The sequence below is a fragment of the Natrix helvetica genome (genome assembly GCF_964273705.1).
Source record: "Natrix helvetica genome assembly, chromosome: 5".
In the NCBI taxonomy this organism is placed as follows: Eukaryota; Metazoa; Chordata; class Lepidosauria; order Squamata; family Natricidae; genus Natrix; species Natrix helvetica.
This window is the reverse complement of record NC_138551.1, coordinates 52,819,050-52,843,805: the sequence shown is the minus strand read 5'-3', so window position 1 is coordinate 52,843,805 and position 24,756 is coordinate 52,819,050. Positions and strand designations below refer to the sequence as shown.

Here is a 24,756-nt window from a genome sequence, read left to right as displayed (position 1 = left end):
GCCACCACATGTTTATTGGACCCGTGTCCCTCCTGGCTTGTACTGGCATCCTGGGAGGGCTCACGAGGCTGGCTACTGGGACTGGTGAACGCTTTGTTGAGTGAGGGCCTTCTACCAGCCGCCTTGAAAGAGGCGGTGGTGAGGCCCCTGCTCAAGAAGCCTTCTCTGGACCCAACGGAGCTAGCAAATTATTGTCCTGCCTCCAACCTTCCTTTTTTAGCGAAGGTTGTTGAGAGTGTGGTGGCTTAGCAGTTCCTGCGTCACCTGGAGGAATCTGATTATCTAGACCCGCGCCAGTCCGGCTTCCGGCCCGGACACAGCACGGAGGCGGCCTTGGTCGCGTTGGTGGATGATCTCTGGAGGGCAAAGGATAGGGGTTGCTCCTCTGTCCTTGTCCTATTAGACCTCTCGGCGGCTTTCGATACCATCGACCATGGTATCCTATTGCGCCGTCTGGAGGGGTTGGGGGTAGGAGGCACCGTGCTGCGGTGGTTCTGCTCCTACCTCTCCGGCCGGACGCAATGCGTGTTGGCAGGGGAGCAGAGGTCGACCCCGAGGCCCCTCACTTGGGTCCCGCAGGGGTCAGTCCTCTCGCCTCTCCTGTTCAACGCATATATGAAGCCGCTGGGCGAGATCATCCGTGGTTTTGGGGTGGGATACCATCTGTACGCTGATGACACGCAGCTGTACATTTCCACCCCAAACCACCCCAACGAGGCCATCGAAGTGATGTCCCGGTGTCTGGAAGCCGTGCGGGTCTGGATGGGGGACAACAGGCTCAAGCTCAACCCCTCCAAGACAGAGTGGCTGTGGCTTCCGGCTTCCCGGTTCAACCAGTACATTCCATCTCTGGCCATCGGGGACGAGCAATTAGCCCCGGTGGAACGGGCGCGCAATTTGGGCGTCCTCCTAGATGCCCGGCTGGCTATGGATGACCATGTGGCAGCCGTGGCGAGGGGGGCGTTCCACCAGGTTCGCCTGGTGCGCCAATTGCAACCCCTTTTGGACCGGGATGCCCTGCGCACAGTCACACACGCGCTGGTGACATCCCGCCTGGACTACTGCAATGCTCTCTACATGGGGCTCCCCTTGAGGTGCGCCCGGAGATTGCAGTTGGTCCAGAATGCAGCCGCGCGGGCAATTATGGGGAGAACGAGGTTCTCCCATATAACACCTCTCCTGCGTGAGCTGCACTGGCTTCCTGTGGCCTACCGGGTGCGCTTCAAGGTGTTAGTTACCATCTTTAAAGCGCTCCATGGCACAGGGCCTAGCTACCTGCGGGATCGCGTTCTGCCCCACACATCCCTGCGACCTATTCGCTCGCACAGGGAGGGACTTCTCCGGGTGCCGTCTTCCAGAGAGTGTCAGAGGGCGGCGCCCAGGAGTAGGGCCTTCTCTGTGATGGGCCCTACCCTTTGGAATGACCTCCCCCAGACATTAGGACAACGACTGACCTCCGCTCCTTCCGCACGAAACTTAAGACCCACCTGTTCCGACTAGCCGGCCTGGCTTAATTTAGAGCTTCTCCACCTCTTGGGCATTTTTAATTTTAATTTTTAACTTTAACTATCATTGGGGTTTTTAATTGTTTTAAATTATTGTAATTTATTTATTTATTGTTCCACCTCCTCCATATTGTATCGTTGTAACCGCTGCTGGTGTACGTCGCCCCGAGTCCCTTGGGGGAGAGGGGGCGACTAAGAAGTCAAAATAATAAATAAATAAATAATAAATAATCATTACCTGTAGCATAGAATATGCCATTATATTAGTTTTTCAGACTGTGGATAACAAAGTGCAGAAAATTCAATCTATTACTTATCAGTTAACCTCCTCAACAAGCTTGCACAGGTAGTAAGGCAGAGGGTGTACTGGTGGGGAGATTTTATGCCATGGCATACACCAACAAAAAGCAACAGAATTAGACATTTAACTGTTTTGTTTAGAAGATGATAAAAGAGCTCCTTCCTGATAGCAATACTCACAAATATCACTAGTGGATTGGATGCAGCCCCTGAAGTTTAGTCTTGTTGCTATTTATTTAATTTATTTATCTAATTTAATTTCTTTATATCCCACCTTTATTGCTTCTACAAATAACTCAAGGTAGCAAACATATCCAACTCTTGTTGTTTTCCCCACAACCACTCTGTGAGGTGAGCTGGGCTGAGAGACAGTGACTGGCTCAAGATCACCCAGCTAACTTTCATGGCTGAGGTGAGAATAGAACTCACAATTTCACGCTTTTTAGCATAGTGCCTTAAGCACTAGATCAAAGGGGCTTCGACACATAATTGGTAACAGTGTAAGAATCATCAACAAGTTAACTACTCCTGAGTCGGATTAAGACCATAGAGTCTTAGTCTTAGTCTTAAAACCAGTGTTAGTCATTCATTGGTCCTGTTTGCACATGTAATTAGGATGGAAGGAATTATTGTATGGTACTTAATTAATCAGAACAACTAATGCAGAAGATTAAGTTTTATCCAAAAGCAGCTCTAATTAAGTGGAAGGAAACTAATATCCCTGGCCAATTAGAACTACTTTCCAGAGGGAATATGTCTTTTCGCACTTTCAAAACAAGGTCCTCAAGGAGCTTCACAAAAATATGCATTTCTCTCAGCTGCATCCATTTTGTTTCCTTCTCCACTGCAGTCACATGGCAAAAAGCTATGGGCAATCATAAATATTATTTTTCACTTCTTCAAGAGCTAAAACTTCAGAGAGTTACGGTCTGCTAAGCTCATTTGTGAAATAGAAATGATTCAGAAAAAGCACACTTCCTAGTCGATTAAGTGATCTATTCAATCTGCGCTGTTGAAAAAAGATTCTTTGCAGTTAGGAAAAGTGTCTTTATTTGCCTCCTCCCTCACTTTAAAAAGGCCTGGAACCTTGGTCTGATATGGCCTTTGTTGCAGGAATTGCACATTTTCCAGTTCTGAGAATAAACAGTCCTGCAAAATGTGGCGAGGAAGACCATGCAATGCTTTTAATTTGACTGCAAAAAGTTGTTTAAAAATGTGCAGGGAGCACAAATACTTGTGTTTCTAAAGAACTGCATAATTCTTAATGTGTCTGGTTTAAGTAAGCCTCTGACATATGCTGCCTTAATCTTCCTGTGCACTTCAAAATACTCTTTCAAAATCAAATCCTAAACTTTCCACAGTCCGAATAAATAGCATTTAAGGAGACTTGCAAATATTGCATAATTATGTAATGAATAATAAGAAGAAAAGAACTCTCTTTCTCTTCTGGTATCATAGCAGTGACGTGCGGTGAAGTTTATGGCTAGTGAGGCAGCAATTTTTTTAGACTTGTGGACTTCAACTCCCAGAATTCCACAGCCAGGCATGCTCAGTTCCGATTTAAAGCAACAGCTTTAAACTTATTTAAATAAGTTTTCTTCCTTCTTTTTCTTTTACCTTCCCCTCCTTCCTCCCTCTCCCCCCTCCCCCCTCTCAAACACACACACACACACACACACACACACACACACACACACACACACACAAAGAGAAGTTGGATTATAGTGTTTAATTCCATGTAGCTGATTTCCAGGGCAAAGGAGGAGTTATTTTTGCCCTGTCCAATGGCATTTTCTTTGATAAAAGGGACGGAAAGATGGTCTTTGGGTTCCCTCCTTGAATGAGAGAATCCATTTTAGTCAAAACGTTCAAATGTAATAAAATGATCTTCCTGTCTTGATCTATTTCATTGGAAAAGATGCCCGCCTCAGGAAAGAGCCTTTCACGTCTCTGAAAGCCAGCCCAGGGTGGGATCTCTCCAGGATGGGTGCAAGACCGATCCATGTTCACCAGCAAAGGGCAAAACTCTCTTCCATGGCCTCATTTCCCACCCGAAGCTTCCCCGTTTCTTCTCCATTCTTTTGCTTTCTGCTTTGGGAAGGCGGGAGCCCAGAGGAGCCCACTGGCGCCCGCACCGCCCGCTCTGGAAGCCAAACTGCCGGTCGGGACTTCCCATCTCAGCTGCTTCCCGGGCGGGTGGCGCCTGCCAGATGGGACGACAGGAGCTGTGAGGAAGCACGGGCTCCAGGGGCTCTGAGCGTCCACCTGCCTGAGCTGTGCCGCGGGCGAAAGAAAGCGCTTTAGTCAGTGAGGTGTCAGGAGAGAGGATAGAATCTCTCCTCCTCTCCCCTGACACCCCACTGACTAAAGCGCTTTCTTTCGCCCGCCTGAGCTCTTCCGCGGGTGAAAGAAAGTGCTTTAGTCAGTGAGGTGTCAGGGGAGAGGATAGAATCTCTTCTCCTCTCCCCTGACACCCCACTGACTAAAGCGCTTCCTTTCGCCCGCCTGAGCTCCTCTTCCTCTTATATATATGAAACTCCCTCGTGGATATTATTATTTTATATATTATTATTGCATGATGAGAGGGGAGGCTCTGCCTCCCCTGCCTCCAATGACCGCACGTCCCTGTATCATAGTGTCTATCTGGAGCCTTCATTTTTACACAGATTGCCTTTGACATTTATACTACAAGCTGATGGAAACAAGAGCTGTTTTAATAATCTGTAAGTGTGAAAATACCCTAAATTGTCTTCAAAGCAGATTGAACAAAGATGAGGCTTAATCCTTACCTATTCAGTGGACAATCTTTGTTTTGTTGTCTAGATGCAATTAGAACAGCTGGACTCTAATCTGTTTGTTTTACTTCAGAGTCTCATGCAGAAGAAAAACCTGACACACATTCAGTAACAATTTATATGCAAGTATGTGCTTCTTATCATACATAATTATGTCAAATCCCAAACCACTAAGATCATTAAGTGAGGGTCATTTACCATGTGGTGAAAAGCAAAGTCAGCAAAGCTGTGCAGAGAATAGTCTCACTCCTCCGTTTTACAAAACGGGAGAAAATAGAGCAATGACCAGGCAGCCGGCTTTGCTGTGTGTCTCATCCATTAGTGGTGTCTGGCAAAAATCCTGTCTTACAATTAGATAAAAGCTTTTCCATTCTAAATCACTATCCAGAAGACAGCTTGGAGCCTGAAATGCTGAACTAAAATACACAAGGGAAGTCAGGATACAGCTCTGGATGGTGGTAATTTATGTGTCTCAAACATTTACATCGGGGAATATAGGCCCTTGCTCAGGGATGCATTGGATATTAAAAACAAAAACTCCAGAAATGTAATTGGTGTTCTCTGCATATTTTATCCACTTGGCATCTTCTGAATGTGTGGGAATTGTAGTTGGGAATTCTGGAAATTGCAATCCTGATCCATTTGGTAGATGGATTGGTCTTGGAAAGGGGATATGCACAATGTCTGTAATAAGATATGATCTTGAGCTACTATTTCTATCATTCTTGATTATTGGTGACACTGAAGATACAGATGGAAGTTTGTTTACTTTTGATCAATGTCTTGTAGTCTGCATTTAGGGCTGCCATTTTTGATCTGCAGAAATGCAATAGATGGAAGAAGAAGGTTTCGTTTGTTGTGGCTCTAATGATAGTCCAACTTTTTTTATAGCCCAGATATTTAAAATATGGATTATGGATTATTTACAGTAATAATACACAAATTCATTCATTGGGGCTTACTTAAAAAAAATCACAACTAAGTAAACCATAGACTAGTACAGTGTTTGAGATAACCATTGTATCTGGTAAAGCCACTGTTTTCATTTTTTTTTCTGGGAAGGGGGCAATAAAAGGAGAGAAGCTGAATGACTTTTAATCACAGAAAATGTCACTGGAACCTCTGCAATTACAAAGCCATGGAAGGATTTTGAATATTGTATGATCATATAACTTAATATGTTAATTTGTTTCAAAACACCAGTTGTTTTTGCTTTGTTTAACTTCTGAATTATTTTTATAATTCCAAGAGATCTTTATTGTTCTAGATAAATCTTAAGCCCCCATATATTGTTCTTGTTATTTGATAGTCTTAAATTTTGTAGAATTTAAAGTGAATAGATAATTTCACTTCTTGTCTTTTTCCATTTCTGTCAATTAGTCCTAATTTAATGTCCATCTTTGTGGAGGGTTTTCATTTTTCATAGGCTCCCCCCCCCCCCCAAGTCTTATGTTGATCATTTTTTATTATAATTATCTGTCTTACTGTTTGTCTCTAGGTGGGGATTTTGGCAGTAAGTAGGTCTATTTATTTTGTATGTGGTATATTGTTCTTTCAATTGATGTTCTGGTAGGTATAGTCTTATATTGTGGTGATTTACATCTGAAGCATTTAGGGATACAATATTTGTTGGTATGATTTAACCAAAGCAACATTGGTAATGCTAGTACTGGAGCCTATTTCTACATAATTAATCCTGTTTTAGCACATTATTATTTACAACCAGTATCTTATAACTCCATGATAGTTGCAATCCATATGACAAATGTATTAAGAATGAAAAAAGAGAGGTCATTTATGTTAGCACAGGTCTTTGGATCTACCTCAATTGCAAATCTAAATTTGCTTGCTTAAGCCTTCTCTTTTTTTTTTGCCCCTATACCTTCTGAACCTATATTCCTTTAAAAAAAATAAGTTAAGCAGTGAGTTGTTTTGTCACTTCTCAAATGGCTGGAGAAATGACTGTATTGAAGTAAAATGCAACCAACCAAAAGAAACAGGAATGGTGAGGCAATCTAAAGGAGAAAAAAAGACCTCAAAAACCATCATTGGCAAAATATGCCTGCAAATCATATTTGTGATGAAGGGGGTACAGAGCGAGAATATCCACTTTTGTCCTCCAAGGATGGTTGTTGGTTTGTTCATTCTAAAAATAAGGCAATTAAGTAGAAATAAACCGTTAGTTCTGAAAAGTTCACTGAGATTCATTTAAAAAGAGATTAAAGGTATTCTAAGAAAGAATATTTTCTTTTGTGGCTCTAGTATTTTCTCTAGAGCTAGCAGCACAGACCTTTTACAATAAGTGATGAGGAGAAATAAGCAAAGGAACCAGTGCTAACAAATGTTTCTTTACTCCCAGTGCTGTTATGGATGTATGAGTGACTCTTAACTTACAGTAGATAATAATTCTGGATTGCCACAGAAAAGACAGAGTAGGAGATCGTTTCAGCACACCAACCTTATCTTCGGCAAGAGTTTGGGTCTCTAAGTAGAGATGCCTACATGCCCTTTGCTGCATGGGAATCAGAAGAAGGGAGTAGGTCTGAATTTAAGAGCCAATGGGTACATCAATTACTAAGGAAATGTAGCCCTCAATGGAAGTAAAAAGGAAAGGATACCAGGACTTATACGTGGAATGAGTATTGGTGAATTTTAAACTCCAGCACTTCTTCCTTCTCTGTTCTTCTCTGATGTGAGGCATTTGGAAGAACCTGCTTCAGTTTTAAAGTGCATATTGTCATTCTATCCAAAAAGGATGACTTTGGTCAGTAGATCAATAAAGAGATTAGCAGCTTCTTATCCTGGCTTGTTTTCCAGAACATAATTGATATTAATCACAGTTCTAGATTAGAACATATATAGATAAATTCTGGTTACTTTATATCCAGAAATATATTACTGTTGATATTGTTTTCTTGAAACATATTTTTTTCATTAATCTGAAGCCTACAGACTGTTCATGTCTTTAGTCCAAAAAAGCCCAAGAACAAACGTTCTTTAGCTAAGTTTTCATTGGTGATTGAATTGAAGAAAGCAGCTTGAGAAAGAATATTGCAGTAAATGGACACAAAATCTGTGATGCAAAAATGTATGTTATAGCAATGTCCAATCTCTTGAGATTTTATTTTTATTATTCATAATCAACAAAGATTTCCATTATTAATGTTGTAAATTGTATCAATAGGGTTGTTGTTGTTGTTTTTACAAAAATGATAGAGCACCAAAATCTTGATCAGAGGTGGGTCTGTATGTGTCATGGGGCAAAAGATGAAAGCCATGCTTCAGTATAAGCTCCACCCTTTTGTCATGTGTCATGATGAAAAAGTTGGCCTAATTGTATTTTTGGATGCATTGAAAAGTAAATGCCTATATAGATATGTGAAAAGAATAATGAAGGCTACAAACCTTGCTGATTGGATACATATCCTGTATACCAACATCCAATGCGATATCAGATAGTAGCAGTAATTCTGTTTTCATATATATATTTGTGTGTGTGTGTGTTTGTGTGTGTATGTGTTAAAAACAAGATATAGTGTCAATTGCAGATAAAAATAGGCTCTTTGTCTTGCAGAACCAGGAAGCTTGATAAATTAAAAACTGCTTTTCAAATGATGAACAAGAGAGACATTTTAAAATATTGTCTAATCAAATACTTATAATACTAGTCAGATGTTGTTAAAACCAATATTTCTGCGTACAATGTAAAACTACATACTTTGAATCACAAAAACATTTTGAAAAGTAATGAAAATACTTTAGACTTCAGTTCATATGGCACAACTAAGCATTATAAATAACTTGTTTGGTTTTGTGCTAAGATTTTTGGGTGAACACATAAATCAATAGATTTTAGTGTTATATGCCAATTACTCATGTTTGGATTAAGGATAATTGATACCCTAAGTACAACCCCTCAATAGATGCAAAGCTCTCTGCCATGAGAAGGGAAATAAATTGGTACCTACTATAATGACCCTTTCAAACCAATCTTTTAAGCTTTCATCATTCACCATGCCAAAGAAAATACTTTTTAACAATGCAGATTAAAGTAACAAATGGCGATAAATAATTTAACTTTAATAAATAAAGTCAAGTGTGGCAGTGAATTAGTTAAGACCATGATAGCTAGGTGAAAAAATAACTCCTTGGTGCCCTCCTTCCATTGGGGACCTAAGCACATATTTATATTTCACATCAGTTAATCCAGGCTGAAATCAACCACATGTATTTATTTAATAAGTCAGGAGATAGCAACTATTTCAGGAATCACTTCTCAGAAGTTTAAATTTGTCGGTAGATATTCCTAGCAGCTATAAAAACCCATTTATATTAGAAGCATTCGTTTAAAGTTAATTTAAACTATAACAATCCTTTTTATTATTCATAATCAAATATAGAAAAAACCATATTTCAAACAATAAAAATCAAGAAAACTATGATTATGCTTTTTGTCTTTTTTTGTCATTATTACATTCAATGAAAAGCCACAGGAGCCATTAGGATAAGCACATGTATGCACACTCTTATGAAAGCCATAATTACGAGGATGTCTTTGCAAAATAGGTTGTTTTGTACGTAGGATCTGTCTTTCATGAGATTAATAAAAAATTCAATTTCTCTTTGCATGTAAAAAGTACAAACCAAGAGGATAAACAAAGCAAAACTAAACCAGATGGAAGATATAATTCTTAAGTAAAATTGTATTTTTCTTCTGCTGCATTTTTGTGCTTCATCTTTCCAAGAAAAAGCTGGCAGTAAACATCAGTGTTGCATATCCCAATGTTGGATGACCTTTTCAGGAGGAAGTCATGTGTTTTTAATTGATCATTATGGTCTCCCAAAGCCTTCTGTTTTGTTTCTTACTAGTCCCTGCTTTCTCCAAGACGCATGGAGCTGTGTGTGTGTGTGTGTGCGTTTTGTAGTATATATAAGGTGCATACGTAATAGTTTAATGTAATAAACCAATCAACCCCTCATGTAGAATAGTTCCAAAAATGAAAAAGAAATCAGCATAAAAGTGTAGCCTCAAACATATTTTACAGCAGGGATATCCAGTGGTCAGATTCAAATAATTTAACAATCACTTCTCTGCCCTAAGGACCGGCTGGGGAGGTGTCATGTGACTGGGTAGGCATGGCCAACTCAATGTCACTCACATCAAGGGGCGCCTCGCCACGTCAGCCTCTATTATGAAGATCCACTGAGCTCAGTGTGGCAGCTGCTCTGCAGTGTTTCAAGGGAACTAGCTGACCTGTCTGGAAATCCTAGAGAATGAGCAGATGTTCTACAACTCAGGTGTTCCATCTTCTATCCCTCAGAGCAAAGTGACACGTATGTGGACCTGCTAGAAATAACTCAGTCATGTTTACTTTCCCATCTTTATACTTTGTAGGGCTTGAACCCTATGCCAGTGATGGCTAACTTTTTTGTTGTTGGGTTTCAAAAATGCGAGTACGTCTGATAGAATGTGCATGCTGGCACCCATAATGCAAAGTGCGCTTTCACATGTGCATGCACGGGCATGCACAACCCCCCCCCACGTGCGCTGCACTACTCACTTCCAAGCTGAGCTTGGTATGTCTGCCGTTTTCGCCCTCCCCAGGTTCCAGGAAAGCCTCCGGAGCCTGGGAAGGGCAAAAACAGGCCCAATGGGCCTTCTGGAAGTTCTGAACTTCCGGTAGGCCTGTTGGGCCCGTTTTTTGCTTTCTCCAGGCTCCGGAGGCTTTCCTGAAGCCTGGGGAGGGTGAAAACGGCCTCCCCTGGCCCTCCAGAAGGCCAAAAATTGGCTGGCCGGCGCATGCATGCACGCTGAAGCTGACAGCTCACGTGCCAGCAGATATGGCTCCACGTGCCACTTGTGGTATGTGTGCCATAGGTTCGCCATCACGGGTCTATGCCTTTTGTTCCCTTGGGTGGGTTTATTACTGCGTTTGCATCAGAAAACCTTCTCCTGGTGGGTGCTGTGTGCTTCCCAACTTCTGCAATTTTTAAGAGGCATGGACTTCAATTCACCAAATTTCCCAGACAACACTGGAGCCCACACATCTTAAAAAGGCCAGAGCTTAGGCAACAGAGCTGAGATGTTTCCTTCAGAGACATCGAGATCTTCTTTGCTTCTTAAAACACACATGAGGTATTTCACACACTTAAAACTGAGAATGAAAATGTGTAAACTATGTGAAGAAAAGAGTTCTCACTAGAAGCTAATATAATGACTGCTATGAAACAACCAATTTCACAGTGATAGATTCTCTTGTCAGAGCTGTGCTCACTCTACATTTGGTGCAGAAAAACCTTGAGGGATTGAGAAGCAGGTGTGACTTTGCTTTCCCCTTTGCTCTCAATTAAGGTGGCTTTTCAGTCCCTCTGAGAGGAGAGAGAACAGGCTACTGTGTCCCCTTCAGGGAGAAGAAAGGCTACCTGTCTTAAAGAACTACCTGACCTGGAAATATCCCTTCACTTAAGCCAAGCTGTTTCCTTGCTGGTTTTCTGAAGTTCTGCTTGCCTCCATTGGCAGCATGCGCTGAGATGGCTTGTTAGCCTCAATCCAGAGAGACAGATAGAGCTGATCATTTCTTGAACAACATTTCTCAAGCTTGGCCATTTTAAGATATGTGGACTTCAACTCCCAGAATTCTCCTTACTATGCTGGCTAGGGGATTCTGGGAGTTGAAATAGACACAGCTTAAAGTTGCCAAGGTTGGGAAACACTAAAGTTACAAAATGAATAGGAAGGAGCTCTGTGTATCACTTTTATCAGTGAAATATCTAGAGATACCTGTCATTTTAATCTTGCCTCGTCTCCCAGCCCCTCACTCACCTGGCCTCCCGAAGGGGGGGATGGCTGCACTTCCTTTAATGGCTGTCCCTGCAGGAAGAATACCCCTTCCCTCAGCACATGACACATGATTGTACGTGATGCAAGCCTTCTTCACCAGCATGAGCAAAGCCTAAATTGCAAGAGACTCGGAGGCAAAGCAGGCAGTGAAGAATCACCCACCCAGCAGAGATGAGAATGGGACCAGCCTGCACTGCACTCACCAGGCTACCCCAATCCTCCTAAGACTGAAGCCACAGGGATGGGAGGGAAAGCACGCCCAAAAGGCTGGAGAGCTTTGATTAATGATCACGTGGCAACCTGGATCTGGCAGGAGGGCTCCCCGCGCAGGCACGCTCTGGCATTACTGTGATATGGGTGTCCTCAAGAGTGGTAGCGAAGGGCTCAGGTGAACACTGGCTGCAGGGAGAGAATCCCAGGAAAAGTGCATCCCTCGGAGGAAGTGGGGAGAAGAAGGCGGGAAGCCCAAGTGCGCAGTTTCTTCTCCCGCAACAGCTTTACCCCACAGCCCTGCGGTGCAAGCTTCACGTCTGGAGCTGAGGGACAAGGAGCGCAGTGCTGCTCATCAAACAGCATATTCGCTTGCCTCCCCAGCTGGAATGGATCATTCAGGCTTTCAGGCATGAGGGGGGATGTGGGGGAAGACATTGCTGTGGATGGAGGAAGTGGCATCATTGCCTACCTGGCTGCTTATACTGCTTCCATAAAACCATGATGATGCCACTACCACCAACACCCTTCCTCCTTTTCCTTGCCAATAATTCAATATGGAGTCGTTCAGTTGAATCTTCACCTCAGAGCGGACGAGGCAGTGTACAATATTGGGAGGATGGAGCAAGCAAAGAGGTGGAGGCAATCATGTCCCAGATGAGGTGGAGGTTTGGCTTGGGGAGAAACTGTGTGAGAATGAATTAGCCACTTGTGTGTGCACAAAGCGAGGAGTGGCTGGGAGGAGAGGGGCAAGGCAGGGATGTGGCAAGGCATGCTATTCAGCTGGTTCACTAAACTGCACAAAAAATTAGCTACCGGTTCTATTGAACCGGTCCAAACCGACTGAATCCCCACCACCGGGGATATCCAACCTTGACAACTTTAAGACTTGTGGACTTCAACTCCCAGAATTTCCAAATGAGCATTCATTGAAATATTTTCCATGTGCCAGCATCCTGTTCCCTCCACAACAAAGTAGTAATTTTACTCATACGGAATCTTAGTTGTGATCCATTTTGTATTCTCTGTATTAGAGGTAGTTCTTGATTTATTCTCATAATTAACACCTGAATTTCACTTGTTAGGTCACGTGATTAAGGGGGTTTGCCCCAATTTTATGACCTTTTTGCCATGCTTGTTAAGCAAATCATTGCAGTTAAGTGGCTGAGCGAATCCGGCTTCTCTTATTGTCTTTACTTTCCAGAAGATAAATGTGAAGGGTGCAAATGGCAATCACATGACCCAGGGCACTGCAACCATCATAAATGCAAGCTGATGCCAAGCACCTAAATTTTGATCATGTGACCATAGGAATGCTGCAATGGCAAGGGCTGGTTGTATTCACCTTTTTCAATGCTGTTGTAATTTCACATGGTCACTAAACAAATGGTTGTAAGTTGAGGACTATCTGTTTCTTTCCTTTTATATATTTTAATTATTTCACCTATTTAACACTTTTCATAATTAAACAATGACTGAAAACGTTTCACATTGTACAAAAATTATATTCAGAGGATATGTTATCATCTGATACAATTTAGTTCTGAACAGAGTAGATCTTATTTCTAAGTAAATATTCATAAGACAGGACTCTGTGATACTTACACAGATCTAAATCCAATTATAACCTATTAGATTTATTTGTAGACAGTGAAAGACCAGTTGTTTGGCAAGGGCTGTTTTATTTATTTATTTATTTATCCCTTGTATCTTGCTCCTAACTATTCAGTTCTATCTCTCTGTTTTGAGTAAGAGTCTTGGGGCAGCATAGCGGGAGACATACATACATACACAGATTTAAGACTGCTATCCTCTCTATGAGTAAACACTAGGGATTACATATTTTGCATTCAGAAGATGCACTTTCCCATTAGGCCATCTTTCTTCTAGTGCACATGGAAGCAAATACCTGTTTATGAACAGTAAGGTACCACATAGCATATGGCTGAAGTTCATGCATTGCAACATCCGGACTATTTATCAGGCCATTGATTTGGTTGGGAGTTTTAGGCAAAAGGTTATTTTTTTGGCTCTTGTTTTTTTTTTAATATTTGTAGAAACAAGGTTATATACCAGAGTAGATGAATACAGCTGACTGTGCAGAATAGAGCCTGCTGCAGTGTATGCTTCTGATCTATTCCCTTTGTTTTCCAAGACAAACCAATGAAATTGAAGGAAGAAATATTCTATTCATTTCCTGATGTAAATCGCTGCATTGTGGACCCTCTTCAATCTGTCCCTTCACGATCTGGGTTGAGTTTTTCCTTAGATTCAGAATGGTTCCCATTGTATGGTACATTAAGCCCAAGAGCTCCAAATTCCTTGCCTCAAGCAAAAGGAACACATGAAGCAGACAGCATTTTTTGAGATAGTCTCTTGTTTATTTCAGAAAGTGCAGAATGAAAACTCTCATTGGGACAAGGATATGCATATAACCCTAAAGCATGGTACCCTCCTGGCCTGCCTGAATAATAATTCATTAAGGCTCCAGTGCAATGAAAATATTAGGTTCACATACAAGTGTGTGGAACATACAATTCCACACATGACATGTTAAAAGTTTTCTTCTCCATCTATGAATCATATAATTTTACATCTGGGAGCCAATTACATCTGATTTTGTAAAAAGAAAATCATAAATAGAAATAATCTACGAGTCATTACATTTAACATTTCTCACCTATACCTGTTCTATCCCGAGATTCCAGTGAATGTGCAGACCCAGGCTTCACTGTCTGCCACGACTAATTACATAGATAAAGCCACCCCTTGGCTGGCAGCCTATAAAGTTATCTTCACGAACATAAGATATAACTTACAGAGGCTTTTGCAACAGCTCGAATATGGACTGTTGTTTCCTGCAAAGATTCCCCTCCCGTCGCTCCACTTATAAACTCTTTGGGAGGGGTCACACTCTTAACCAGCTGTCCCTACTTCCTTCTATGATGTCTTCCCCACAGCTGTTCCTTTCTCCTATCAATTCGACGCCTATGCACATCAGGGACAACCTCCCTCAGTTCCTCCTCACTGCTCCCTGACTCAGATGCCACCTCGTGGCCAACAGGCTCTAGTTCCTGCTATGACTCCAAACACCCTCCAGAGTCTTCCTCATCCTCCAGAGCAGTCCCATAATGGTCTGAGCTGTCAGAGTCCACCAACAGCTCAGCCGGCCGCTGCTGGGCCACAACAATACCCTTCTTTGAATAATCATCATAAGTTCTATTCTTCTACAACTGTTTCATACAGACAAGCCGTGAGCTTTGAATAGAAACAGCTATAGCTTGTGTTGTACGTTGGCTCTCCTATAATAGCTCTACAAGCTGGAAAGATCATATGGACTTCTACAATTGTAGTTTTAATGAATCTGAATGTTGGTAAAAGCTAGACAATCCGTGACATGTTTCAAAAATATTTCCTTACCTAAACAGAAAAAGAATGACCAAGGGCAAAAAAAGCACTGGGAATGGGAGTGAGTTCAAACTTCCTGCCAGCTTGAACACAACTAACCACTCTCCGGCAGCCAGTGGTAGGACCAGTTTACCCAGAGAATCAGGACTGGACCGTCTACCTGATATATAGTGGTCATAGTAGGGGCCAGTGTATCTGGCTTTTGGAAAACTAGGACAGGATCAGTTTACTGAACTGGTGGCAGCTTTGCAGCAACCACAAATTTGCCAAATTTCAGTCTCAGATTTTGGATGCATTCTGTGAGTTAGCTAATTTGAAGTATCGTGAAACAAATAGTGTTGCTCAACAATGTTCAGTTTCGCAAATGAAAAGTTATAAGCAAAAAAATAAAAATGTAGGAGTATATAGCCAAAGAGAAAAGCATTCTGATTTCCCCCATCTCCTAACCACTCCTCTAAAAGAAGAAGCTTCACAGTTAGGGCTGAAAAAGAATATTTACCTAACATTTATTTTTAAAACTAGATAGGAAAGCGGAGTTTTGCTTCCTTTTTGAAGACTCTACCAAAAATAGCAATAGCACTCAGACTTAAATATTGCTCCATAGTGCTTTATACTCTCTAAGCAATTTACAATGTCAGCATATTGCCCCCAACAATCTGGGTCATTTTACTGACTTCAGAAGGCTGGAAATCTGAGTCAACCTTGAGCCGGTTAGAATCAAACTTCAGGCTGTGGGCAAAGAAGTAGCCTGCAATACTACATTCCAACCACTGCACTACCACAACTCCTTTGCTTTGCCAAAAATTAAATGTCAAAATCTTGCATTGAAGTATGGAGGTTACTCTGTTTTAGAGCTTATTGCTTATGCGTAGGCCTACTTACACGTGGGACCAATGGAACTTTTAAACTGAATATAGTAATACAGGATTATAAGTATAATCTTTATTGTCATTCAGAGGGGTTCCTGCCAGTTCTAACCTCTTCTATAGAAGAGATTCCACAAATCTACCGTGCCATTTAGAACCGCTTCCAGCTCCCTCCCCACGCCCATCTGCATCACGCTTGCCCCACCCGCCGCTCACTAATTGGCTGGCTCACCAATCGCCTCGCCCGCCTCTAAGAGTTCTATCTAAACTTTAAAGTCTTAAAGCTGTCAAGTTTGAACATCCCTGGGGGTTTTTTTTCTAAACGGTTAGGGGTGCAAGGGTCTTTTAACTTGACAGCTTTAAGGCTTGCATGCTTCAAATGCCAGAGTTTCTGAGCCAACATTTTGGTTGCTAAGCAAGAGCGTTGTTAAGTGAGTTTCACCACATATTACAAGTTGGCCACACCCACCAGTCACATGACTGCCAAGCCACTCCCACAAAGCAGGCCACACCTACAGAAGAGGTTCTAAAAAAATTGAACCCCCCCCACTGTTGTCATTGTACTTAAATACAACAAAATTGGTTATTGAGATTATACTTATATTTAGATGCCTTTAATTTAATTATATCTAACATTTTCTCCCATTCCACATTACATTTTGTAATATGGTGAATAAAGCCATCTAACTTACTGGAATACAGGAGTAATTAATTTTCAAATGTTATTGCTACAATTAACATTCATATCAAGTTCAGATTGTTTTCAGAGGCTGTGAGTCATTTACACATATTTAGCAGGCAGGGAGAAAAAAAGAAATGATAGCAAGCATTTTTTTAAAGGTCACATTTATTTCTTGTGGAAAAGCACTTTATAGAAGAGTAAACTCTTGGTATGCATCCCTGAATCTTTCCTCACGGTTACACAAAAACTAGACATGGGATCGTGCTTTTTAATACTTTTTAAAAAAGTATTTTGCTGTACTAGAAGTACAAGAGATTCTTCTTAAGGACTAGCCATGTTGTTCTGCACCATGTGACATCCCGATAAGCGTGATCTTTCTTTCTTAAAAAGGCCCCTTGTCAAGAGAACTGGCTTGCTCTAACTTTCATTTTGCCAAGGAGGAAAGAAAAGCAACCCCAGTTATTTGTTCTTATGTGAAAGAAGCCAGAGCAGTTTTTCTCTTTTTATACAGGCAAGCGTTAGGAAAGATAACTAAAAGGAGCTGCAGGCAATGCAGATGGCAAACAGCTTTTGAAACCAGAGGATCTTGAGCATCACAAAATGCTGCCTAAAGCAAAACGTGGGAACTTTACAGAGAATAGCCAGCAGGCTTATGCCTCTGAGTTAGAGAACAATAAGGAGTTAAGAGTCAGCAACAGCTCTACCAGAAGCTTGATTTAAAGAGAGGAAAGAATTGATATCCTCTCTCTCCCCCTTCCTTTGCCTGGATGGTCTGGTCCCTCTGATAGATCACATGGCCTTTCTTATACTCAATTGCTGCAAGAGCACCAGCAGCTGCTGCCGCTGATCTAGGAAACTACATCGCGGCTGTTTAAGTGTGTCAATGCCTTATGGTCCCCAGCTCCAATTTAAAACAGAAGGATCCTACAATGTATCTCTGAATAAGCCGATAGGAGCCTGGGATCTCACCTTTTCCCCTCCTATGCTCCAGGAACTAACCATGTCTATCTGTTGTTGCCTTTTTTTCAGGGATTATGGATCCTCGAGAAGGAAATCAGGTAGGAGAGCCTACTCTTTTTTACACATACATTACTTGTTTTTGAATGGCAGGTGGGATATATGCAAGCTTTTTTAAAAATAAAATGTCTGCTGTTTGAAATGCACTTGCTGCAATGGGGAAAGGAGTTACTAAAATTTGTAGTTAAATAGATATTTCCTGTATATAAACCTCCCTATTTACAACTTATTGAACTGATACCCTTTTGTATAAAAGCATATTATACTTCAGCTAATTCATCACAGAATGGTTTGATATTTGATTTTGTAGTATTGTACATTTGCTTACACTAGAATCTGTTTGAAAGCAAGATAATCTAATATTCTCTCCCAAAGCTCATATATCTTGGCCCAATCCTACAAACTGAAATAGTTTGCTGTGGATTTAGTAACTGAATGAGACAAATTCACGTCTTATTATCAAGTATTCTTATTTTCTGAACAGAACTGGGCCAAGATATCCTGCTGTGAAGGCAATGGGTTTTGACTAAAGCACTGCAGAGGGTAATTAATAATATGCAGTTAAATAATATTTGGCAACAAACCAGAACTACCACACCCCCTAAATGTTTGTCTTCTTGTAGGGACAACCATAAGTATAATGGTTATTCTATTCTGTGACACTTGAAATATATTGATTGGAATAATCATCCTATTCTGCTTTAAGGATTGAACTTAATTTGCTGGAGGAATCCATGGAGAAGCCAAGAATATTTCATATATCTTTACATACTTTAGAGAACCAACATGAATGGAAGAAATAGCTAGGCAGTTGTAAAAAGGATGAGAAGACATAGCTAAGCAGTTGAGTATTGCTGTTACATCCATACAGGGAGTCTGACCTTCTTATAGGGAGTTACCATCCAACACTTGTTTCTGAGGAGGCCATACTGAACTATTGGATTTATTTCTGAATAATATGTACAGGGCATTTGCAAATATAGTTATTCCTGACACCTCTGCCAAGATTAGTTGTAAAGTAAATTCTGCTTTGGAATTTCCCTTTTAAATAGCTGCATGGCAGACAGCAAATCGCAGATGCAGCTTAATTTAGAAATGCAATCATAGAGAAATGTGTCCTAATAGATTTCTCCCATAGACTGTTTTCACACATGTATCAGTAATAATGTAATTTGATTTTGAGTTATTCTGTGTGTGTGTGTGTGTGTGTGTGTCCTGGTATGCCCAAATATGGGAGGGAGCTCACTACTCCCCCTTTCTGTCCTTCAGCTCATTACAGAAAACCATCCAGGCAGAAAACCATATTTTTATTTTTAATGTTGCCTTTTCATATTTGTGTTGTATTCCCAGTAAGGGTCTGGCTAGCTGATGAGAGCTAAATAGCTTGAAATAGATCTATACTAGTCTCCCTTTATTTATTTATCAGCACAAATACAACATATATATATATATATATATATATATATATATATATATATATATATATATATATATATATATATATATATATATACATATACATCATATACATATACATATACATATATATATGCATGCATGCATGCATGCATACATACATACATACATACATACATACATACATGAGAGAGAGAAATCTAAACTGGAGCTTAGATACAAATTCTTGCTTATATTTGGGGACCATGGCTTGTTATAATTTATATACACCTCATGTAACTCATATTTATGGTTACATGCATTTACTATATTGAGACAACCCAGTTACCCATTCCCCAGAATTCATTTGACTTTCCCTTGTGCAGTGATCAACTAGGTCATAACTATGGGTGGGTGGCTTTGTCAGTGGGGAATGATTGTTTTCTAAGTCCTCTCAACCTCAAGGAAGCTAGGAAATTAGATGTCCCCAACTGGAGTGGTGCAAATACATCAATCAGCAATATAATCATAAGCTGATAAATAATGTTGGAGCCTATTGTTTATTGTCCTTCCTATGCCATAGAGAAAGAAATAGTAGAGAAATATTTACTGTACAGAAGGCCCATTTGGGGGCCACCCCATCACTTTGCCTCAGAAAGAGGCAGATAATGTAATCCTGAGAAATAGTTTTTGCCATAAGATTGAGGAAGCATTGTCTTAGCCTCTGAGACTCCAGGGACTGTTCTTTTTTTTTAAACTAACTTGGTTAAAATTACATCTCAAGACTAAAACATGCATCCTTCTGATCCAATCAAGTATATCATTTGAATATGAAAGGGCAGTAAATCACTTTATCTGATGTGTTCTTTTAGCTTTCAGGATTAATACAATTGTGGTTCAAGTAATCTAGTTTTCTGAGTTTGATTAGCCTACACTCAAACATGAGTCAAAGAAGCTAAATTCAAATATGGCTTAAACCACACTATTTGTAGTACACCATGTGGTGTAAACCTAACTGTTGAAATGGGATTTTTTTCTTTTCTTAACAATCTTGAAACAGCCATATAGATGCTTATGCCAGAACCAAAAACAGTCCTTAACTCTGAAATGCATGTCATAGGGTGATTTATTCAGGACACAGTGAGAAGACATGACAAATACATACCTGAGCTGCTTCTTTTTTTAAAAAAATCTCAAAACATTCTGTGTCATACTTAAAATTCAGCATAGTATAAAACTATCACATAGTGAGAACAATCCATCTAAGTTCTTTTTTCCATGAGGGATCATACTATGGTTTTAAAGCTTAATGAGTTGGATGATTGTTAGGGCTTGTAGATTACATTTTATGGTTTAGTATGGTATATAAGCATAGCAAATTATAACCGGTCCAATATGCTATGGCTAAGCCATAAAATGTGTTCATATGATACATTAAAGTTTGGCAGTAACAATGGGACAACAACTTGTGTATTGGTGGCAAAAATAAACGACAAACCATAGCCAGCCATGTTTTGCTGGTTTTCCTACAATTTGCAAGAGATGGCTAGCCAACACTTAAAAAAAGACATTGATTTTTATTTTAGGAAAAAAACAAATGGGGTCTAAAGGAGCCAAAAATATCATTAGAAGATGGAAAAGTCTGAAATACTTTTAGAAATACTGATGATATGTTAAAGCCACAGCAGCCTATTTTTGATAGCTTAGTCTCTTATCTTTCCAGAAACAAAAAAATGAGAGTATTTTGTCCAAATTCAATTTAAGATTTAAACAAAATTATAGGAATTATAGGTTGATGTTTCAAACTAGTTAATATTCCTTTCCTACTGCTGAAGAAACCCCAAATGAAAAAATTCAGAGGTTCTAATGCAGATCTACTTCTTCTAAACCATTATCGGAGATCACACCTTGTGCTTTATCATTTGCTTTTAGCCGTTTTCAATTACTCTAGCTAGCCAATGGGACTCAGTTGGAGATCACTAGGATAGGTAAAGTTATTGGGAGTTTTCATAGATGATCCAGCAGGAGGAAATTGATGTAATAGAATTTGATGTAGTATTTTCACATGATGTTATATTAACGCATCATCTCTGCTTCCCTCACCCTACTAGGCACTACGGTACCATGTAATGGTGAGATAATAGAAAAGGTTGTGAATTTTGTTACCCCAACAAACTCGGGGCTGCCATGTAATTTTTGGATCATAGTGATGAAAGGAGATGTTTTCATATACAACAGAATATCTCTCAGTGTATAGATACATTGAAATTCACATTGAGAAGAGTATATTTTCAAAATTGCCAAATTCTTCATTTTTCTTACCTGTGTTGTAAAACCCCAAAAAACCTTTTTTTCTCTCTTTGTAATGACATATCATCTGCAGGAGACTAGGAATTTGATGGAGTCTAGGACAGGCGTGTCACAAGGCCTACGGGCCGAATTCAGTCTGCAAAGTGCTTAGAATTGGCCCCTGAGCCATCCTGGAAATAGCAAAGGACCGGCCTGCGATGCCTCTGCTAGCGTACCCCCCATGGCTCGTTTCTTACCTGGACGGCCTTCTGTAGCACTCTGCTGGTCAAAACAAAACTTAAGAAGGTTAATATGAAGTTGCTTCTTTTCATTACATACTAGATCAGGAGGAGGATACATATCAAACATTTATTTTGCACACACACTCCTACACACACACGGGTTACTTTTATAACTTGGGAAAGCTTCTGTTCACAAGTGGGAATGGCTGCTTATGGACTCTAAACGGGCCAGTAAGTTGGAAAAATGGTGTCTAAACTATAACTAGTTCAAATATTCAGAAGAAATTATTTAGACTTCTGAATGTAGCATCTTTGTGCTCTATTAAAGCAGCCTGTCACCTTTTGGGCTACCACAGGTCCTGAAAAATATTGCTGCTGCTTCAAGAAATCAACTCATAAAATATAATTCAATCTATAAAATAGCCGTATGTTTTTTCCATGCCAATGTGAAAGCCTGGAAAAAAAGGACTGTTTTAATGAGAGGCAGACAAGTGAATTAGCTCCTGAAAGTTCTGAAGCATTTTTCTGAACTATTTTTGAAGCACTGACAACCTTACAGCTAGTCCTCAATTTACAACTATTATTAATCCCAGAATTTGCATCATGGGTCATGCTGGTTATTAAGCAGGTCTCCACATGACCATGCCCAATATTATTATCTTTTTATGCAACAGACATTAAGTGTCTGTTGTTAAGTTGGCAGTTGTTAAGTGAACCCTTGGTCTGCAATGAGTGTTTTTTGCTGGAAACCAGAAGTAAATGTTGGTTTCAGACATGATCGTGGCACACTGCAACTGATCATATACGGGACAGTTGAGAGTGCCCAAAATGCAATAATATGCCCGTGGTAGGGAAGGAGCTATCAGAAATTTGAACCCAGGTTATAAGTAGCCCTGAGAAAGTCCAGGGCTGAATGATTGACCAGTCATAAGATAAGGACTATCTGTACTATGTAGGTTAGGAACCTCTTGGGTGATATGATTGCTCAGAGAGACTCATTTAGGACTGATACTTAGAACCTGTACTCATACCTTGCATTGCGTGGCTGAATTAGTTGTTGCTTCCTAGAGTATGGTGGGTTTTTTTGTTTCTGGATAAAGTGAATAGCAGTCATGTACATTGAAACCACTGCAGTCAACAGACAAAAAATCCAGAATAAAACACCCGAACAAATTAGAAGAAATTAAAACAAATGTAATCTTTTTGCTTTGTGCACTTTTCTGAGAAATCTCAGCTTCATTTGAAATGACTGCCGTGCAGCATGCTGGAAGGCAGGCTTAGGGATAAGGTATGTGCTTTCTGGCAGCTGGAATTCTTTCTGGCAGTCTTCTCTTCTGAAATATTTTCCATTCTGTGTGATTTTTCTTAAAGCTGGCTTGCATCATTTGAAAATCTTAATTTATTTTTATGAGCTGTCGGTGCATGATATGATTTTTGCAAGGTTCATACCTCACTGGCAAGTCTGCTAATGCCAACTAACTCTTCACAGTACTGTTGTGAACTGTTCATATCCTGCTAAACTTTTTCATTGCCAAGGACCTTCTAACTTCACTAGTTAAGTTTGGACAAATGTTCCATAGTTTACTGGCAGTTTAATAATAGCTTCAAGACAGGCTGCTTCATCTTATTCCAAGGAGGAGTGTGTTAACTCTGAAATGCAATAGTAAATATTAATGTTGACTAAATATGGACTCTCCAGTAGATCTTTCTGAATAGTGATTAATGCAATTTTTTTGTGGGCCTTCAAAAAGGTAGGATATACAATTGGAACAAAGGACTGCTTGCAAACTGTATTTCATCAGTCCTTCTCACTGAAAACTTTATAAACTGTTCTTTTTGAAATCTGGTCTCAATTAAAGTGTTAGATTTAGGTCTTACAACTGAAAATGGAAAAGGGGGAGTGCAGAGTTTTATAATTATGAGTAGTTTTCTTCACATTTTTATTCCACTCTTCAATGTACACATATTAAAGGAAGCTTACACAAAAATGATAAAAGTTAATAGAATTGTCAGCAACAATCATTGTTAAAGAGTTTAATAATTGTGAATTATTTTACAGGAGAGTGAAAAGATAATAAAGTAGATTTCTTAGAGACAGAATTCTATAAATGAAGAACCATCATTGACACTTTTTGCCAAAATCTGTTCTACAGCAGATTTGTGTAGAAACAGAGTTTTAAATATCAGTGCTTTGCATTGTGCTAAGAAAGAAAGCAGTTAGTAAAGATCTCTGAAGAATGAATGAGATACATTTCCGATTTTTTTTATTCTAGCTACCAAAAGGCACTTGTATTGGACTAAGTGAAATGTCTCAGAAAATAAAATGTTATTGACTTTTTCCTTTCTTTTAATGCTGATTAGCTAATTATATTTTTATAGTATTTTGTGGCCTTATAAGCTGCCCTAATTACAAATGAATGGGGCCAGCATACTATTCTCTGTCATACACGGTTTAAAATACAATAAATCAAGTCATAAAATCACAATATAAGAACCCTGGAATGTTTGCAGTCTACTCTTCCCTCTTTAGTAATATGAGTTGCATTATGTCAGAATTCAGAGCAGAGGAAAAACTGCTGGTCCTGATCCTGCAAGAAACTTCCAAACTGCACCAAAAATGTATACTCAGCTAATGGTGGGTTTATTCAGCAAGTCGTGTTAAAAACATGCATATACACTAAGCATCAAACTAGCACACAGATGTAGAAATAATAATGTACTGTATGGTATATTGAATCTGAGTAGGTTTTATTAAATTTATTCTGCCACCTATCTCACATACATGACTTTTGATGGCTAACAATGTTAAGAACAGTAAAAGTATATACAAGAAAATGATTCTCATAGTAGCTGAGAGAAATTACACAACATCAGTCAGCAGAACCAGGAAGCAGACTCCTAACTAGAAGTGGTAATGCTAACACTCAAGGCAGACAAGTCAACCTGCCTCTTATATTTAATAAATCTACTATGGATGAACTATGTATAGAGTCTCTACAACTGATTTGCTAGATTGTATGCTATAAGCAAAATGCTTATGAATTGTGAATTATAATACTGCATAATTAAAACTTGGTGAAGATTACATGAATTTCTGGTGTGGCTAAAGTAAGGAAAAGGGTCAGATCTCTTAAGGAGAATGACATTGCAAAACCTTTGGTTTGATCCCTCACCAGTCCTAATTGGCTATGGTCAATATGTGGAAG

At 39.9% G+C, this 24,756-nt stretch overlaps 1 protein-coding gene across 4 annotated transcripts in view; it reads left to right on the top strand.

The window, feature by feature from the left end:
- The window catches only part of SH3PXD2A (SH3 and PX domains 2A), a 252,239-nt gene that overhangs the window by 120,506 nt on the left and 106,977 nt on the right, over nt 1-24,756 (top strand). For 3 of the 4 annotated variants that reach the window (XM_081953519.1, XM_081953517.1, XM_081953518.1), the window contains exon 6: nt 17,637-17,665. In XM_081953519.1, coding sequence (XP_081809645.1) covers nt 17,637-17,665 — 29 coding nt within the window. Of the gene's footprint in view, nt 1-17,272; nt 17,666-24,756 lie in introns of those variants that run through there. The other variant, XM_081953520.1, reaches the window with a different exon arrangement.